This window comes from Oreochromis niloticus, linkage group LG7, assembly GCF_001858045.2.
Source record: "Oreochromis niloticus isolate F11D_XX linkage group LG7, O_niloticus_UMD_NMBU, whole genome shotgun sequence".
Taxonomy (NCBI): domain Eukaryota; kingdom Metazoa; phylum Chordata; class Actinopteri; order Cichliformes; family Cichlidae; genus Oreochromis; species Oreochromis niloticus.
Window position 1 is genome coordinate 52,681,362 of NC_031972.2, and position 20,123 is coordinate 52,701,484.

The window sequence follows — 20,123 nt, forward strand, 5'->3', positions numbered from 1 at the left end:
TTCTGCTCCCTCCCTATATTTAGCGTGTGGTGGGAGATGCCTGCTGTATCGTCAGTCTGGGGGTCTCTTGCTGCTTGTCTTGAAGAGTGTGTCTGTGGAAGTGCTGGATGACAAAAACTCGGTGGGACTTCTCTACCAGCCGGCATAGAGGAGAGCTCATGCGGCGCCATTACCCCTTCTTCTTTGTGCTCATCTTTTCCACTTTGTTTGAAGAAAAACTCGTAGAAGGAAAGGAGCTATTGGAGAGGAACTCACGTCTATGACAGAGGCTCCATCACAGACGGTCTCATTCACTCCATCATTATAGAAAATTTACTTCGCAGACTTTCTCTGCTTCGACTCAAAGGGGGCCTGTGGTTCAGCACAAAAAAACTCATTGTTTCCGAGTGTGGCTGAAGTCTGAATCCTGTCAGTGTGAAAACTTGAACTTTTGCCTTTATATTCAACCATGGAATAAAATACTAAAAATTCTTTTGGTGTCACAGTACATTTTAAAACATATAAAGAAAAAACACATCACATAGTCAAGTGTTAATTCAGAGCATAAATGTGTCTCTTTTTGATTTTCAACTAAATGTCTGGGATTTAGATCAGCAGTATAAATGTCTCCAGGTTTAAATGGATTTATCAGGCCATTGCCGATAAACTACTTAGGCTATAGGTAGTTTTATTTTTATTTTTTCATTCATCTCTATGTAAAATTGAAGGTCACGGAAAGCTGGAAGAACTCAGTCCCTTTCCTTTTCTTGCACACGTCTAAGAATACCAGAATTGACTCACCCTAATAGCAGTAAATGATAAGACACCCACTGATTTGTCTCACACTGAAGTCTTCTTCCGGAGGAGAGTGCGAACAGGGAGAAGTGAGAATAATGATGCAGGGGTGGGGGGTGTTTTGACTTGTCTCCGTTATTCTTGCCAATTAGAGAGATTTTCACTTTTTTCCCCCGCTCTTCTGCTGAAAGGTTATGTTTCTTGCCTTAGTTCAGCTAATTCTACATATACTGCAATCAGGCAGAAGCTTATCTTGGGGTAACACTTCAATATCAGAACAACTCAAAAATGATGAGCTGCTAAGGCAGAGCACAATGCACATTCAATTCCAGGTAAAAATGCCCCCGCAGGAGGTAATTGTGAGGATTTGTTCTGCGCCTTGAGGTGTTATATTCGGCCCCTGAGATTTCCCTTTTCACAGTTTTGACCTGATTGTTGTTGGAGAGAGCGTTTTAATAATGACCTGTTGACATAGACACAAACGCACTGGAGCATTGATATGACTTCATATCTCCTTCTGTGTCTTCCAGGAGTATAGGTCGGTCGCAAGGCCGTTATACTACCCACCAAGATGGTGGCCTTATCGTTGAAGATTTGCGTGCGCCAGTGCAATGTGGTGAAGACGATGCAGTTTGAACCGTCCACCCCTGTGTATGATGCCTGCAGAATCATCAGAGAGAGAGTCCCTGAAGCCCAGACAGGACAAGGTTGGAGGATGATTGGTGAAGCTGAGTTACATAATGGAAATCTGTGGGCTTCTACATTTGTATTCTCTGTTGCTTTTTGTGTTTCAGCCTCGGATTATGGCCTCTTCCTGTCTGACGATGATCCCAGGAAAGGAATCTGGCTCGAGTCTGGAAGAACCCTGGATTACTACATGCTGCGAAACGGAGTAAGATTTAGTCATATAGTCCTGGGTGGAGAACTGTCAGTGTCAGTTATGGGTTCTTAAAGTGATCTATATTTTCTAGTGGAAACCGAGACATTTATTCCTCCCATCTTGCTGGAAGCAGCAGTTTACGGCTGAGGATGATTAGTAGGGCTGTGGATGTCATCGCGTTTCCTTTGCTGTTTTCTCAGGATGTCTTGGAGTATAAGAAGAAACAAAGGCCACAGAAGATCAAAATGCTGGATGGTGCCATTAAAACTATCATGGTGGATGACTCAAAAACAGTTGGCGAGCTGCTCGTCACCATATGCAGTAGAATAGGTTTGTATCTGTGCTATGAGTTCGGTGAAGATTAATCATGTCACGCCACCACCCAAAGCTTAAATTATTCATCTTCTGTTTTATTTTTAGTCAAAGGCATACCACTGACTTCATCTTCAGCTACATTAGGAGACTATGTTATCATGTGCTGTTTAGTTTGGATTTGAAAAGCATATTTGTTCGGCACATTAGAGCATTTGTCTATGCTTGATAAAGTCCTAATCGTGTTTTGTTTAGACCAATGTGGACATGATTCATTGGGATAAACAAGCTTGTTTCTAATCAGCGACTTAAGTATTCTTTCTAATGCCCAGGAAATGCTGTCGCTCCTTGTCATAGAGGTGTTCCCTAAGCTGTATATTTCAATTACAATGAGCTGCTCCCATGCCTAATTGGGTGAGGAAGAGAGGGATGTGTGTCTGGCAGATAGCTTTATTGGAAAATGTTTATTTAGAGTAGGGCTTTCTGCTTGGCTTCTTCTCCTCTTCAGCTTCAATTTTAGTTTGCTGGCTCTATACCAGCTTTCCTTAACTTCTGTTTCAAAGCAGAGAGAAATGGATAAAAAGACAGTTGCAACAGTATTGCAGTGATGCTTTTCTCTGTCGTGATTATTGAACCACTTACTTGAAGCATTTCCTCCTCCTAAAAAAATCCCTGGCTAACTTTTCAGGAATCACCAACTATGAGGAATACTCCCTCATTCAAGAGGTGCCAGAGGATAAGAAGGAGGATGGGATGGGGACACTGAAGAAAGACAGGACCCTGCTGCTGAGAGATGAAAGGAAGATGGAAAAGCTCAAAGCAAAACTTCACACAGATGACGACTGTGAGTGCAAGCTTGAAAAAGCCAAAATGTTACTGGAATCCTGATGGCTTTACGGCAGCCATCTGACTCAACACCATCATATGGACGTGTACTTTATCACTCGAATCAAAGTTATTGCATTGACATATGAAAGTTAATTAATTTTGTGTTATCTTTTTCCCCAGAGGACACCAAAAATGTTTTTGCAAATGTATAAATCAACCTTCAACTAGCTTTCGTCTCAGCAGAAAATAATGCAAATGAGACTCTTCACGGCCCGTCAGGATTTTCACTTCCCAGTATTAAATTTGGTAGATTTTCTGTCAAAGCTGACGGGTCTGCAGTTCTCAAAATCCCTGGTTAATTTCACTATTACCATTGTCCTCTAGTAACATCTTTGTAAAACTGAATGCCTGTTCATTTTGATGTATTTAGTAATGGAGCATGTGTATTGATTGGGCAGTGAACTGGCTGGACCACAGCAGGACATTCAGAGAACAGGGGGTGGAGGAAAGCGAGACTCTACTGCTCAGGCGGAAGTTCTTCTATTCAGACCAGAATGTGGATTCACGGGACCCTGTTCAGCTAAACCTGCTCTATGTTCAGGTAAACTTGTTACACACATCTTTATAATAAGATAGCAAATGAGAGAAGAATAAGAGAGACCCCCCAGTCCCCCCAAAGTAAGGCCCAAACAACCAAGCATATGAAATATTTCAGACACAGGACACAATAACTGTGTCGTCTTTGTGCCTGTAACTTCTGACCAGGCCCCGACAGACTGAAATGTGGTTAGCTTAGATGTGGTCCCGACAGGTTTGACTTGTTTCTTGGTTCTTACAATACAACTGCACAACAACACGGAAAGTTTGATCACCGGATGATGAAAGTAATATTTTTGTTTGGCTAATGTCTGCGGCAGAACAAGTTATAAATAGTAGTAGGACAGAGTTATTCAGAACTTTCTGTTTGCTGGGCATTGCTCACAATGCAAAGTGAATACGGTCTGATAGAGCTCTATCCATCCATTCACTTTCTTCCACTTATCCAATTCATTTAAGGCAGGCTGGAGCCTATCCCAGCTGTCGTGGGGCAAAAGGCAAGGTGCACATTGGACAGGTCGCTACTCTGTCGCAAAACTATCACAGAGAATTAAGAATTGCCAGTTAACGAAACCAGGAGAACAAGCAGACTCCCAACCCTCCCAGTATATTCAAACCCAAGACCTTCTTGAGAACACAGTGCTAACCACTGCAGAACTGTAGTGCCCCCTATGAAATGTATCATTCATGGGATAAAAAAAATGGAGAGACGTGATCAAGGCAGTATAGCTCAAGTTTGAGATTTTTTACAGTATTTTAAACTGTAATAAAATACCTTTCTTTTTCTATCAGGGACACTACAAACCACTTCATGGAATGGGCCATTTAGGTTTGACACGTTAGACAAGCAACAGCATGTTGTACATGCTACATAATTATACACCTAACATTTGCACAGCACTCCAGTGCAGTAGCTAGCACTTTCGCCTAAATGCAAGTACATTACATATCATCTGTTGTCGACAGAAGTCATGTGTTAATTCCTTAAACAACCGTTCATCCGTTACAAGAATGATAACATTTTATGGGCAAATTTGGTTTTCCTGTCAGACCAAAACAAACAAAATGAGATTAGCATTGTTTGGTTTATTTTAATTCTGAATTAGATTCGGTGTACATTTGCTAAATATGAAATAAAATTTAGCCTTTTTTCCACAAAGAAATTATTATTTATTTAACTCCCTTCGCTCCTGTTTACTGAGGGACTCTGCTGCAAGCCTCTGGACAAAATGCCACCAATTTCTGTACAATGGAATTAATAGGACGTGAAGCAGCTCGGGGAATGGCTCTGGTATCAGCATACATGTACGCTGATGCTAAATGCTTTCACTGATGAGAGCAGCGAGCGTAAATCAAAAGCAGAGTATTTGCACACAGTATAAAACAAAACAGGGAATTAAAAGAAGCTAAAATGCTCCATTAAGCTGAATAGAACTACAGAGCCTTTCAGGGTTTGTCACTACAAACAAGGCTTTTTTTAAATCCGCTATTTCTATGAAATATTGATTATTGTAGCTTTAAATCACATTTTAATTGTGTCCTATAAACATGTTTTTCTATATACAGACATGCACTTCAGAAACACATCCCTAGCCAGTAGGGAGGAAATCCCCCCACTGACATCTGGACATGAACAGCAGGGTGTGGAGTGCCCAGGCAAACACACATACTGTACAGATGTACCCTCTGAGATTGAGCGAGAGCTCGAGAGTAGTGTTAATGCATTGGATGCTCCCCCTCACAAAAATGCATAATCTCTGAAAGCAGCAGAGATGTATATCGCGGCTGAAATGTATCTATACATATATAGTTATTTAAGTATGACTCTCCCGTCTTTTCAGTTCCTCCTTCCTTGGAAGTTCTTGAATATGTTCAGAATTGACATCCTGCCATCCGCCCTCTCTGTCTGCTACAGATGCTCTCCTCCCTTCTATCTGTCTGTTCCTGTTGTTGCCTCTATTTTTTGTACCCTCCATTTCCTTATTTTGCAGTTTCTCTGTCTCCACTCCCTTTCCATCGCTTACACATTCTGACAGTCGCATACATCCCCACCCTGTTACCCTGGCACACATTACAACACTGCGTGTATCATGCTCTCCTCTCAACACAGGCTCATATTTCCTTTCACAATAACAACTCCGCCCCCTGCCCTTGCCCTTCCCCGTCTATCTCGTCTATCTTTCCCGCGTTCTCTCTCTCTCACACACACACACACACACACGCACACGCTTGGCTCGGCACAAAGCAGGAGCTCTAATTTGTCATTGTGTTAAAAAGACCGAACACAGCCAGAAGAGTGGATCATACCACAGGCTGCTGTTGCTCTTTCTCAGTGTTCCTTTTTTAATTTTTTTAGCCTACAAATGTTCCTCTTCACCCTCTCTCATTCATAATTCCAGCAATTCTTAGAAACTCTATACTGTTCATGTAGTTCATGACATCATTGCTGGTCACTATTTGACAGGACCCTCCTGCATATTTGCAGTGATCTCATATATGTATTCATGATTTTAAGCTTCCATGATTTCAAACTCAAACATCCTATTATGCCCCCCCCCCCACACACACACACACGCACTTGCGCACGCACTCTCACACAAACATTAATGAAAGCTCTGCCAGTAAAAGAGTAATCTTCTTTACCACTTGACCGCTCCCTTTGTATTTATCCTAAAACCAGCATAAATCTCCATAGCAATAGTATCACCCACTGAGTCTTGCTTTTACTTTACCTTTAACCCTTGATCACTTAATCAGATGTATTACATGTGTCAAGAGTTGGCATATTTCAGTGCAGGGTCAGGTTAATAATTTGTCTTCAGGACTTGATATTCTACAGGATGTAACACACTTATAATGGTGATATTTTAGGGGTCAAATTCATCCTTACCGCACAATATATATACAAAGAGAAGAGGAAAAAAGAATCCATTATTTTTAACTGGTTTTAATATTTCATTCAAGCACTGCTATTTGACTATATACCTTTGCCATCATTTATTTTTGTGGCTATGTGTGCTGTCTGCTCTGCTTGGCCAGAGTGGAACAGTTGACCTCAGCGTTGTTGCCTCAGGCTGTATGTGTCACAGCTTCTGATGTCTTGTGCTTCACTAAAACCAGTTCTTGTATCACTTACCATATCTGCTTTGAGAAATTCAGGGTCTGTCTTCACTCTGTTGCCTTTTTACAAATATGGTATAATATTTATCTGGCTGGTTCTGTGCCTAATGTAACGATTGATCTGAAATCAGGCAGACAGTCAATTCATTCTTTATCAATGGTCATCTTTTACAGAGAGTATAGAACTCCTAAGATCAATGCCAAACTAATTAATGAAATGCATAAAAATCAGCTTCATTCATAATTCGCCATCACTAGCTCACATGCAGCTGTGTGCCTGTCAATTTCCAGTAATGCACGTACACAATGAAACCACTACAAGCTAAACAGCATGCTGTATTTACATTGAATACAGTGACACCAGATATTTACCTCACTATACAAGTTATATTATCCAACAGATAATATTCTGATTGCTGATTATCTGAGAATCGAGCCATCATTTCTGAGCCAAAACAGCAATTGAGGATGAACCCACTTTGGTTTCTGGCTGAGTGACAGCTGTTACATTTACTCTGCTGGATATTGACTCCCTTATCTTACTGCGTTGAGGAACAGTAAAGAGCATACTTTGCATTCCCAGTTAACTTTCACTTTCATTTGAGGATGTATGTCAGTGGGCACTCAGGTATACCAAATCTTGGTAAGGGTTTAGTATCCACTGATATGAAACCCCGTTAAGTTTTTCTAAATCAGATTTTGTTAAAAAAAATAAAGAAATTAATACATAAAAAAATAAATACCATGTGCATGCCACAGCTGTTCTAAATTAACAGTAGAAAAATAATTACCAAAATTATTTTTTATGTTTCTATAACGGTTAATCCACCAGTATGCGCAAGGTCTAATGAAAATTATATTTTTAATGCTAAAATATAATTATGAATGAATTTTCAAATTTACTGTTTTAAAAAATAGCTGAAAAAAAGAGTAAAGCATGTTATTATTTTCTAATTAATTACTTCTTTTAGTTGTTTAATGTTTTGCTTGATTAATTTCTGACTTCTCAGACAACTCCAGTGTATGTACACACTCAAAATTAAGTATAAAAAGATGAATTTGTTATTTACTTAATAAATACCAGTACACACACGCACATGGATGGATGGATGAACTATGCTTTACACATTATAATACCTCTCCATGATCTACTAGTGCAATTGCCACTTAAATATTTTTTCTAAATACTTGTGAACCAACTGGTAGAACTGGTAGAAGGAAAACTCGGTGTACAGTGAACAGTGTGTATCGGAGTGAATGGCATGTGTGAGGGCTAATTTTAGAGTGTCTTCTGTGTCCAGCAAGAGCTTATGTACTCCACAGTGAATTGCACTTGGGAAAAGACTTGATTGTGAGTAGAGGAGATTGTTGTTCTCATTACAGCAGTGAGCTGCTGCTTAGTGTTTCATTGATGTAATGGGACGAAGAATGAATCAAATCCACGCTGTGTACTGATATGCTAATGCTAAGAGCATGGATGGAGCCTCTATCACCGCCAGCAAGGCCTCTCAGCTTTGCGGCGATTAAATTTGCAACAGTGAACTAGAAAGAGAGAGAGCAGGGGGCAAAGCTGACTGCCCCCTGGAGCACACAGGGACAAGCATTTTACAGAAAGCCTTCTGCTTCTGTGTTGACCTAAAAGGTAAAAATATTATAAAGAGCTTGAAAATGTATTGAATCCTAAATGACATCTCAGCAGCACCAAACAGACATAAGGGTTAAAAAAATCCTTCATTAGATTGCTTAACACCATACTGAGGACCATTCTGTGATGCAGACGGGATACTGTGAAAGACTGGTGCATTTTTGTGATATCTTTTCCTTTTTAATAACACATAACTGAGTGTGATGACAAATACTCGAAACTGTTACATTTGAAAGCCGCCAGAATTGCTTTCATTGCCACAAACAAATCTTATTTGGCTCCCCTGTGTGCCTTAGTCTGAGATATGATGTATATTCTCTAGAAATGCACTTAGTCACTTAGAAGACTTCATTCTTGAAGCTACAGTGCACGCAAAGCACACAGTGAGTTGTTCATTGGAGAGCTCTGTTTGGGTGAATTGTGGAGCATTCCCGTGTCTTTGTGGTCCTTTTCCTGGATGTGTGTTACTGCCTTACACTTATCCACCCATCCCTCTTTTCATGTCTCCTCCAGGCTAGAGATGATATATTGAATGGATCCCACCCTGTCTCCTTTGATAAAGCATGTGAGTTTGCGGGAATCCAGGCTCAGATCCAGTTCGGACCCCACGTGGAGCACAAGCACAAGCCTGGATTCCTGGAGTAAGTTTTTATTATGAAGAAGATGCCTTGATACAAAGATTCAGAATACTTGTTTGGCACATGTTGTACTTTTATACACAGACTTATTTCAGCTGTATGGTAGCTATTCCTTTCCTTCAGTAATGGTTGTTACTTCAGGGATTTCCTCCCATGGAAAGCTCAGGGGTGATGTCAGCTGTTACAACTGTTTCCTGATATGTAGGCAGTAAGGCAAGAATGACCTCATAATTAGAGGTATGTTAGAAAAAGGAAATGCCTGTAGCTGAAACCAGTTAAAATGTCATTTGTCTCCGTAGCCTGAAGGAGTTCCTACCCAAAGAGTATATCAAGCAGAGAGGGGCCGAGAAGAAAATATTCCAAGTATGTACATTACACTTCTCAAATGCAGCATGCAAAAAGTGTAATGTGTTCTCTGTTGAGGTGTAAAATACTTACATAACAGGCAGTACATGACATTTCAAGCATATTTACATATGTATTGATAAGTTTAAGTTGGAAATGTAACTGTTGTTTTTCCAGGAACATAAAAACTGTGGAGAGATGTCTGAGATAGAAGGAAAAGTAAAGTATGTGAAGCTTGCTAGGTCCCTCCAGACATATGGAGTGTCCTTCTTTCTCGTGAAGGTAAGAGCTAACAGGCTTTTTTTCCCCCAAAATACATTTTTATACAATTAAAACAAAAATATCCTCACCTTCTCACAAAAATAAGGATAATTGCAATTGGGTCTTTCACAAGTTACAGTTGATGAGGGATTGTTACACCTTTTGGTTTTACCTTTTTAAATAAAGCTGTAAATAATCTGGCTAAACTGGTGGATTTGTTTCTTTCCCCATTGTTACTAAATGTGCTAGTAAAAAATGCAGTCCACTGATATGAAACTAAAACCTAAAACAAATGTTAATTTCATGATACAGGCATGCAATGCTTTTGTTCTAATGAGTGGCAGCTACGACCAGAAAGCTGCCCGGATATACAGAGTGTTGTCACACAGGAATGAGAGCTTGCTGAAAACACCAAAAAGCCCCATTATCACAACAAATCCGAGTCAGAATCGGAGTGGAAGCGTGTGCGCTTGGAGTTCAGCGCTGTGAAATACTTGTGACAATAGCAATTCTACTCTGTTCTGCTTTGGCAAACACAAAAGTGGACTGGAAGTGCAGCATGTGAATGGGATAAAGTTGCAGCAGGTATTATTAAAGCTCTCTGACAGCGGCCCATTTGGCTACGGACTTGCAGGAAAGAGGGAAAAGAGCGAATGTGCAGTTGTCTGCTGGGGTCTTAATGGACGATAAATGGAATGTTTGGCCCCATAGTTAAAGTACACTGCAGGGTTCAAATTATCTTTGTGTGCATGGAAGAGTGCATGTGCATCTATGTGTGCGAGCGCTGTCTGTGCTCGATGAGGAGATGTAGTGATGGAGGTTTCAAGACTCTTAAATAATTCACTCCAGCTGCACTCTGCTCTTGACGCTTGCAAGGGCAAAAGCATAGGCCTGGCTTTGTTGGAGCATTTAATGTAACCTTCCATTTCTCACCTATGAGTGTCTAATCACTGCAGGTTTTAGGGTGAAAAGCTTTGTTTTACTGTAAGCATAACTAAAAGGAAAACACTGTAATTGAGAAGAATTTAAGCCAGTTTATTTTATACATATATATGTGTGCGTGTGTGTGTGTCACGTGGGGTACAGTAAGAAGCATATTTTCCCTAACCGATAACCAAGGTTAAGCAGTTTGAAATGATATTATACTTTCCACTTGAGATTAGAATACCACACTTCCTGCTTGAATGCGGCGTTGGTAATTATAACATTGAGGTGGTGTACCCTAAAACAATGGAAGTTTTTAATAAACCTTTGCACAAAGATATCATGATCACTGGGATAATGTTATCTGTCCTTGTGTTTAAGAGCAGTGAGCTTGAAAAGCTCTTCTACTTATTGGCCTTTGTGTGGTTCTCAGGGCTTTTCATTTTGACCCTGTGATAAAAACAACAAAAGGACTGGACACATTAAACATGAGCAGTCTGCGTTCCCCGTCTCTGCTCGCTGCTAATTTTTGTTTTGTCCTTCCTATTCCCCTTGGAGGGGAGCCAAGTGTAGGCTTGATGTCTCAAGTGAGCTGTAATAGATTTTCAGTGGGCAGATAGTGGTGGGGCAGTGGAGCTGGTCAGGCAGAGAGCTGGTGGAATAGCATGCTGCTGTGCTGACAGTCTGTGGAGACCCTGCTCAATAAAGCAGCAGTTAAACAAGACTGAACTCTGCTGGGTCACTTCGCAGCTGCCCTTCTCCTCCTCCAAGTCGGGCTTCAAGCCACAGACACAGCCGTGTGTATTACGGCAGCATCGGGACAACGGAACAATGATCTTGCGTTTGCGCCTTGAATGAATCATCTGTGTAGGTGTTTAAGCACTGACATAAATGTCCTCTGATGTTTTCTTACCTGACAGGAAAAGATGAAGGGTAAAAATAAGCTGGTCCCGCGGCTGCTGGGGATAACCAAAGAGTCAGTGATGCGGGTGGATGAGAAGACGAAGGACGTGGTGCAGGAATGGCCACTGACAACAGTCAAGAGATGGGCAGCCTCCCCTAAGAGTTTCACCTTGGTACTGTGTCCTCAGCTCCACTTAGAGTGTGCTGTTATATACACTTCTAGTCCTATGCATTATTTGTATGCAGAGTGTGATATATACAACTCTTTGCTCTTTCCCCCATTTTTTTCTTCATTTTCCAATACAAACAGAATCCTAAAAATTGTAGAGATCTCAGACTGCAATATTGAATGGTTTTTGGCATTGCTAGCTAGCTATTTCTTCTGACTTAACAATAGATACCCGGAGGGAGAATGTGCAGAATTTGAATGTTTTATTTATCTGAAACCTTTTTCAATTTTCTTTACCAGCTGTTGGCTGTTTTCTTCCTGTACTGGAAAGGGTCTACTCCATTTAAAGATTAATAGATTATGCAAATTTTGAAAAGTACTCTGAGGTATATTTGCCAACATTGATTTAAACTAAGAATACTCGCCCACGTGATTCTGTGGAACGCTTTGAAGTGAGCAGTTTTCAGATTCACTACATCTCATTTTTAATCAGCTCTTTGGAGAAATCGGATGCTCCGTGGAAGCATGTCACTTTTTCTTTTCATTAAGAGCAGAAATGAGGAAGGTACTGCCATGTTTATTCAGCCCCAGTAAGGTTTTTTTAAATCTATGCACAGATAGTAAGGGTTTTATCACAAATAGAGTATTTCTGCAGTCTTGGGTAGATGTTACTATAAAATAATTTCAAATGACTAACTTGTCTTGCCCTGAATCTTTGGACTCTTCCATGCATTACAAAGGATTTTGGAGAGTACCAGGAAAGCTACTACTCTGTCCAGACTACAGAGGGAGAGCAGATATCCCAACTCATTGCTGGGTATATTGACATCATTCTTAAAAAGGCAAGTAGTTGAAAATAAAATAAAACGCATATCTATCTGAATCAATATGCGATACATCCACCTCTTCACATATTTGGCTCACAGTATTCACTGGTGTCTGTTAAACGTCGCTCTGCAGAAGCAGAGTAAGGATCGTTTTGGCCTTGAGGGGGATGAGGAATCCACCATGCTGGAGGAATCGGTTTCCCCTAAGAAGTGAGTAGTATCTAGTGTAGAAAAATGCTGACCATTGTGATTCTCTTCACACAGTCTAGTTATTCATGAATTTAAAGCTTACTGTTTAATTGTGCATGTAATTACATTTCTGCCTGCCCAGCAGAGTACTCCCCAAGAGACATGATGTTAGAATTAAACACAAAAAACAGCACTTTAAACCTGAGACAATAACATTAATGCTCTTCTCGATACCCCAGAATACAATTTGTTAAATGGGTAGTTGTGTGATTTTTATAAAAGCTGCCTCAGGGTAAAGCTACTAGAATATAATTTTATTTTGGAAAAGAAAGTTGCATCATTTGGAGGTCAAGATATCACACCGGTAAAAAAAAGAAAAAAAGAAACAGCTTGCTAGAAGCTGTTTTATTCAGGTATTTTTTTCTCCTATTTGGTTTCTGTCTGTCCAGATTTTCCAGTGTAGCTCAGTGACTGATGGAAATCGAGGTAAAGCAGCTGGACTAGGGCTCTGTCACACAGAATCTGGAAATTTGTTATCACTGGAAATCCACATGGCTGTCAGTGAAACCACTCTGGCAGAATGGGGCATCATATTCCTGCTGCTTATGGACCAATTGACTCATGTTGTGGTTCTCAGTACAAAAACATAATTGCTGCCTCTCAAAACAAGCCGTAATTAACTGGTGGAGTCAGGAGCATCTGTTGAGTTAGGCATGAAAACACTTTTTTTGTACAGTATTTCTTCTGACGTTGCCTGCGTACTGTGGGAGCAGTTGTTGGTGCGTGATAATTGTTTTAATTATAATTCTGTCATTTTTGTCATTTAAATTAGAAACAGTCACATTATCATTTTGAAGAGTTATTTAAAAAGATCCTCCTAAGTCATACAAGGGGAAAAGTTTACTCTAACATGCCTACATATGCAAGTAATTTAGTTTTTAACTTTGTCTTGACATACACATAAATTTATGTGATAGAAGATCAGATTAAAAGCCTGACAGATGAGAAGATAAACATATACACCCTATGATCTTGGCATGAAACTGGACAAAGACCAAAGGTAAACAAATACAGAGACAAAGGCTGACTATTCAGAGACGAGACAATGAGTGTGTGACACTCTTACAGTACTAACGAACAGGAATATAAATAGCAAAACTCATAAGCACAAAGAATGTCATTAACCTCCTAGGACCTGGCCACCAAATATGCGGACATCACATTTTGGGTGGTCTAGACCACAATACTACATTTTGCTCTACAAGGGCCTGATATTCACTTACGAGGACATTATACTGCCACTGTTCTACTGAAATTTATAAACAAATGTCCTCATATGTGGATATCAGGCCCTTGTAGAGCAAAATCGGGTAAAAAGATCATTCTTTGTTTTTACATTCATCAGGTCCTAATCAGCCCAAATAGCAAAGAGAAATTAAAAATGGTCTTAGGAGGTTAAACTAAGACGACTAAATGTTAGAACTAGAACCTAAATCATTTCACAAGATCAAAAAATAAATCCCAAACCACCAAAACTCAAAGCACACACCCCCAAACACCTAGGATCCTGACAATATTTGGTTTAGTGTCCCTCAGCAAATTGTACTTTGGGCACATAGTTTTAGTAGCCATCAACATGCTTCTGGCATAATTCTGGCTGAATATTTGGACACTCTTCTTGGCAAAAAAATAGAGTTTATTTACTTTTCTTTAGTGTAATAAAAAAGTTTCAGTAAGATGGAGGTCATGGCCATTCCAGGAGCTTGATATTAGCCATCTTTATCCATTCCAAAACTGGTTTTTATGCATGTTTGGGATCATTGTCCTGTTAGAACACCCAGGTGTGAGATGAAGTTGAACGAGGTAGTCCTCCTCCATCATTATTCCGTTCACTTTGTGCAATGTACCAGTACTACTGGCAGCTAAAGAGCCCCAAAGCATGATGCTACCTCCACCATGCTTGACAGCTTTAGCAGTGTTCTTAGGTTTGAAAGCCTTACTTTACTCGTCCAAACATGCCTTTAGTCATTGTGGTCAACTTTACTTTGTCACATCTGGCCATAAAATATTTTCCAGATGGCATCTGAGTTGTCCCTTTGGGTAGCTGCAAATTTCAGTCGAGCTTGAAGGTGTGGATTTTGGAGCACAGGTTTCTTTCTTGGTCGGCACCCTCTCAGTCCATTGCAATGTGAAACTCGCTTCACTGTGATCAGTGACACTGGTGTTCCAGCACTTTGCAGTTCATGCTAGGCTTAAATCTTGGTGGTTTCTGAGTTGTTCCTGAACCTGACCACCTGATGGTGACATTTTAGGTCTTCTTTCAGACATTTGTTTGAACTGATGATCTTGAAATATGCAGTTGTTTAGAAATGGTTCCAAAAGGCCTTCCCAACTTATAAATCTACAATTCTTCCTCGTAGGTCTTCACAAAAAACATTTCAAAGAAACCATTTGAAGGCCAAAATTACTATGACATTCATGCCCATGATGAGTGTAAGTAAACTTCTGACCACAACAGTATGTACAAGCATATAATGTGCATAGGGAACAGCTGTGGTTTAGGAAACAGAGTGGGTTGGCCACTAATCATATGGTCGGTGTTTTGAGCCAAACCTCAGTGCTCCTAATGTAGGTGAATGGGTGAATGTGGCTTCTAGTATGAAGTACATTGAGTGGTCAATTAGACTGGAAAAATCTTACAAATATGCAGTCTATTTAAAAAGTTAAATAGACATAAAGTTAATATTTTGGTGTGATTAATTATAAAATTCTTCTTACTCCTTTCTATTTCTTTTTATCTTTTAATAAGGTCCACAATTTTGCAGCAGCAGTTCAATCGGGTAGGCCGTGTGGAGCACGGCTCAGTAGCCCTTCCAGGTATAATTCGGTCTGGGTCTATTGGCGGGCCTGACACCTTCAATATGGGTACTATGCCCTCTGCACAGCAGCAAATCACCACAGGGCAAATGCACAGAGGACACATGCCTCCACTGGTGAGTAAGCGCTGACAAGCATGCTGGTCTTTTTTTTTTTTTCTTTTTTGCTTTGATTCAGATAGTAACTGAAACTGTAGCGTCCAACCTGCGGGCCATTTAGGAAAAAATGTGTGACTTAAAGAAATTTGATCAAGAAAGTATGATATGATAGACTCAGTTCCACAATCTTGTAATCAGACTACTTTTGTTAGGTCATCTGCAAACACTGTGTCTCTGTTGTTTGTTGCTGTCAGAGTCTAGCCCAGCAGGCCCTGATGGGAACCATCAACAGCAGTATGCAGGCTGTGCAGCAGGCCCAGGCTGACCTGGGACATGTCGATAATCTGCCTCCACTGGGCCATGACTTGGTGAGCCATATTACAACCAGTTACTTCAGTTGTGGAAAATATTTCAGAACAGTTGCACCATGCATAGATGGTGCACCCTACCACATTCCCACAATCCTAGCAATCCCTTGAGTTGTGCTTTTCTAACACTCGAGATTGTGTGCTTTCTGATATTACAGCCTCTGGATTTGCAAAGCAAAGACGGCTTAAAAAGAATCAAGCATTCTAATCACATCAAAGTCCATCAAATATCTCAAATATAATTAGGATGTAGGGCTGACTGTAAATGTGGAGGCTGTATTTAATGCTTGAGTGTTTCCAAAGCCATAGGTGTTGTACTAGCCTAGTCCTTTAATCCTGTGAAAGAAAGCTGATATGAGCTGAAAATCACACACTACGATGAATGCCAATAGCTCTCATTTTCCTCCACCAAAAGGCATCCAGGGTTTGGGTTCAGAACAAAGTGGATGAATCCAAACATGAAATCCACTCTCAGGTTGATGCCATCACCGCTGGAACAGCATCTGTGGTCAATCTCACTGCAGGTGAGTGCCCAGGAGAATGCTAAATAGCTAAAAAATAAAAAGGATGGCATATGTTATCATTTTCTGGTTTTATTAATTTCTACATAAGAGCTTTGGTTTCTGAAGTCTGCACTGAGCATAGTGCAAATGGTGTAAATCAATATGTTTTCCAAGTCGGTGTTACTGAGATGGTATTAAAACTAAAATGTATGCCTCAATTTTGCCTCATAAATATTTCTATGATTCATAAATCTTGAACTTGTTGTCCTGAAGCGGAGTTTACTGGCAGTGTCTCTTTCAGCGCCTCATGATTTTTGGCGCAATGCCAGTCAGGTTCCAGCCAGCCTTTTGCTTGGTTTTAATCTTACCTTGCCATCTGTTTGGTTGCACGTATGCTAGCTTCTCTGTCTAATACAAAGCTTTTTGTCAGCGTGCTCATCTTCCATTTCAAATGGGCTCAAGCTACAGCACTGGCACTGATGTGCTTGTTGCTGCATGTGAAACACAAGCTTCTCCATGGTTTAGCAAAATTAAGGTGGCAGCAGCATAACATATTAAGATGCACAGCAGAGATGTAACTCGATTAGTTTGTAATGATGGCTATCCATCCTCTGCAGGTGAGCCGACAGAAACTGACTACACAGCAGTGGGATGCGCCATCACCACCATCTCCTCCAACCTGACGGAAATGTCTAAGGGTGTTAAGTTGCTAGCGGCATTAATGGACGATGAGGTGGGCAGTGGACACAAGCTCATGGGTGCTGCCAGGATGCTGGCAGGAGCTGTGTCAGATCTGCTCAGATCTGTTGAGCCCGCAGCCGCTGAGGTGAGGCACCTGCTGATTATTGTAGTGATTTGGACCTCATCCTTATCTCTAATCGCAGTAGTCACAAAGGCACACACAGTTTTGAACTGCATATTTTTTTTTATCTGTGTCCCAGCAAAGATGTATTACAGAAGGTTTTACGGGGATGATTTTTTGATCCTAAAGTCTGTTTGGATAATTCATGGGAGCCTCTGTGAGAGCAAGCCAAGCCTGTGTAATGAATGTGATGATGTCATTCCCATACAGCCCAGGCAGACGGTGCTGACGGCAGCAGGAAGCATTGGACAAGCCAGCGGGGACCTGCTCCGTCACATGGGGGAGGGCGAGACTGATGAGAAGTTCCAGGTTGGAAGCCACCCCCTCACTGTTTCTATGACACTACTGGCCAAACAGGAAGGCACACATATTTTCTGAACTCGCTTTAAAAATGTCAATACAAACTTATGTAATCACCTCAGACTTTATTATTAGACCCTCACTTTATGTGGATTTGAAACAAAGTGTCAGAAGGAGAGCTTTTAGTAGTAAAGTGGCAATGCATTGTTCCAGACCTCCACTAACAGAACCGTTTCAGTAGCCTTCTCTAGCTGCCTAATTTATTCTTTTACTCTGAAATTCATTTACATGCCACATACACCTTAGTTTAGATGTCCTCTCGCAGCTTTTATACCACTCTCTTTACTGTTAATGCCTGGAGAAGAGGGCTCATAAATCATCCACGGTCTTGTTCTCATTGACCTTGAGACAGTGTTCTTCTGTTACATTAACATAGTTTGTATTCCATTTGCTATACATAGTAGCACAGATTTGCTGCCTAAAATTCTTAACCATTTACCTCTTTCTGTTATGTGCTACACTTGTTCCTCATGCATTAGCTGTGCAGTAATCACTCTATATAGATTGAAACAATAGGAAAACATTTACTTTCCTGATCCCATCAGTAACATGTTTGCAGCTGCGCTGTATTTCAGTGAAGGACATTGATTAATATGTTGCAGGACACCCTGATGAATCTGGCAAAAGCAGTGGCCAATGCAGCTGCTATGTTAGTCCTGAAGGCCAAGAACGTGGCCCAGGTGGCCGAAGACACCATATTGCAGAACCGGGTGATTGCAGCTGCCACTCAGTGTGCCCTGTCCACTTCACAGCTGGTCGCCTGCACTAAGGTACTGATGTAAAACTTGTTCGTCTCAGCAGCCCAGTAGGTAAAGGACAACTATTAACCAGAAAATGATCCAAAAAAAGTATATGGCACGTATATGACATATTTAAAAAATATGTAATACTAATTTTTTATTCAATTGAAGCAGATCTTCATTGTATTTGTTGAATTCTTTAAATGGCAACTAAAGAAATGTATTCCATATATATGTAACAATATGGTTTTTTTTAAAGCCTCACTTGTTGCATTTGGTTAGGTGAGGTAAGATTAATTGTAGCTACAGTTTGTGTCTTCAGATTTTCACTATTTTGTTTCCTTTGACTATTTCTGCCAACATCTGTGTGTGGTGCAGGTGGTGAGCCCAACCATCAGCTCCCCAGTGTGTCAGGAGCAGCTTGTCGAGGCCGGGAAGTTGGTGGACCGTTCCGTGGAAACCTGCGTCAAAGCTTGCCGCTCGGCCAGCGACGACGGTGAGCTGCTGAAGCAAGTTGGGGCAGCAGCTGGTGTGGTGAGCCAGGCTCTCAGCGACCTCCTGCAGCACGTCCGCCACTATGCCAGCTGCGGCGAGCCTATTGGACGTTATGACCAGGCCACGGATACGATTATGAACGTGACCGAAAACATTTTCACTTCCATGGGTGATGCTGGTGAGTGAATACCTGTGTTTATTTGAATTGTTTTAATGTGTTTTGACTTTATCATGCGGGGGCTGAAGGTATATTTGTGTTTATGTGTATGTTAAGTGATCTTAAAAATCCTCGACCTGTTTTGAAAGCTAACACTATTCGTAATGGCTTGAACCATGAGGCCGAAGAATTTTCAAACACAGTCGATTCTCAAGGGGTTATGGGAAACATGTCATCCAAAACCACTACAGAGTACTCAATCTGGTCCCAATCAGCATCAGGAAGACTTTGAAATTTAACAGGAAACACATGACCTGGGGATTTTTTGAGAGAACAAATGTTTAAATGCTGAGGCACTGCTACGCTTTTCTCATTTAATCTCATTGTTGAGTTGATTCTCAACAGAGTGTGTTGGTTGAATCCCAAGAAATTAGCATGTAGGCTGTAACGCATATAAATGTATTTCATAGTCTTCTCTGGGTGAGCTATTTTTGAGCCGGAGGTGGGTGAGTGGGGAAACACAGCTCTTTGTAGCAGGTGTGTGTGGAGATGCAACATATATCAAAAGATTGTTTTATTTGTGGGAACAGGGATGACTCACTAGAAACCTAGCTATGAGAGTAGATGAAGATGAAGATGGTGTGAACCTGCACGACTACAGAAAGTTCTTACTGATGCACTAGGTTTGCATGTTAGGATGAATTAATATACTGTGCTAATTTGTCGAACATTGAAATACTTACAGCTCTAACAGCTCTGGTCGTGTAAGTTTAAGTAGTATGATTTTTCAAATTTACATAAAAATTGTTTTACCTCTACAGTCTCATATGTAAGCTGGTAATGAGACCCGAACTTACCAGTAACATTCATCATCCAATCACATCAATTATGCCTTTAATGAAGATCTGTATGTATTAATGAGGGGTTATTATAGTCAAAGTGTTAGAAATCCTTTTAGTGGCCTCACAAGCGTTTTGTCTACATTTTCATAGGAGGCAATATTTGCAAAACCTTTTAAAAAATATGCTGGCTGTCAAGGTTGATACAGATGTACAGTTGAGAATAAAATTATTAGTCCCTGAAATTTAAAATTTTTGTCAAAATTTCCCAAGTGGCTTTTTAACACAGCAAGAAATTTTTAATGTAGTATTTCTAAACAGCGCTTTTTTTTAGAAAGCATAAATTAATTCTGTTTGCACAGAATAACTGGATCATTTCAGAATAAGTAAAAATGACCAGGGTCAAAAATTA

General features: G+C 40.5%; 1 protein-coding gene across 7 annotated transcripts in view; it reads left to right on the plus strand.

Annotated features, from left to right (window-relative positions):
- The window catches only part of tln2b (talin 2b), an 85,837-nt gene that overhangs the window by 34,564 nt on the left and 31,150 nt on the right, over positions 1-20,123 (plus strand). For all 7 annotated transcript variants that reach the window (XM_019361622.2, XM_019361623.2, XM_013268590.3 and 4 more), the window contains exons 2-19: positions 1,305-1,481; positions 1,569-1,666; positions 1,855-1,984; positions 2,655-2,810; positions 3,253-3,395; positions 8,670-8,797; positions 9,094-9,157; positions 9,317-9,421; positions 11,245-11,400; positions 12,137-12,238; positions 12,357-12,433; positions 15,222-15,405; positions 15,642-15,755; positions 16,171-16,279; positions 16,876-17,084; positions 17,331-17,429; positions 18,083-18,250; positions 18,599-18,893. In XM_019361622.2, the coding sequence (XP_019217167.1) occupies positions 1,346-1,481; positions 1,569-1,666; positions 1,855-1,984; positions 2,655-2,810; positions 3,253-3,395; positions 8,670-8,797; positions 9,094-9,157; positions 9,317-9,421; positions 11,245-11,400; positions 12,137-12,238; positions 12,357-12,433; positions 15,222-15,405; positions 15,642-15,755; positions 16,171-16,279; positions 16,876-17,084; positions 17,331-17,429; positions 18,083-18,250; positions 18,599-18,893 (2,473 nt within the window). In that variant the 5' untranslated portion in view covers positions 1,305-1,345. The remainder of the gene's footprint in view (positions 1-1,304; positions 1,482-1,568; positions 1,667-1,854; positions 1,985-2,654; positions 2,811-3,252; positions 3,396-8,669; positions 8,798-9,093; positions 9,158-9,316; positions 9,422-11,244; positions 11,401-12,136; positions 12,239-12,356; positions 12,434-15,221; positions 15,406-15,641; positions 15,756-16,170; positions 16,280-16,875; positions 17,085-17,330; positions 17,430-18,082; positions 18,251-18,598; positions 18,894-20,123) is intronic.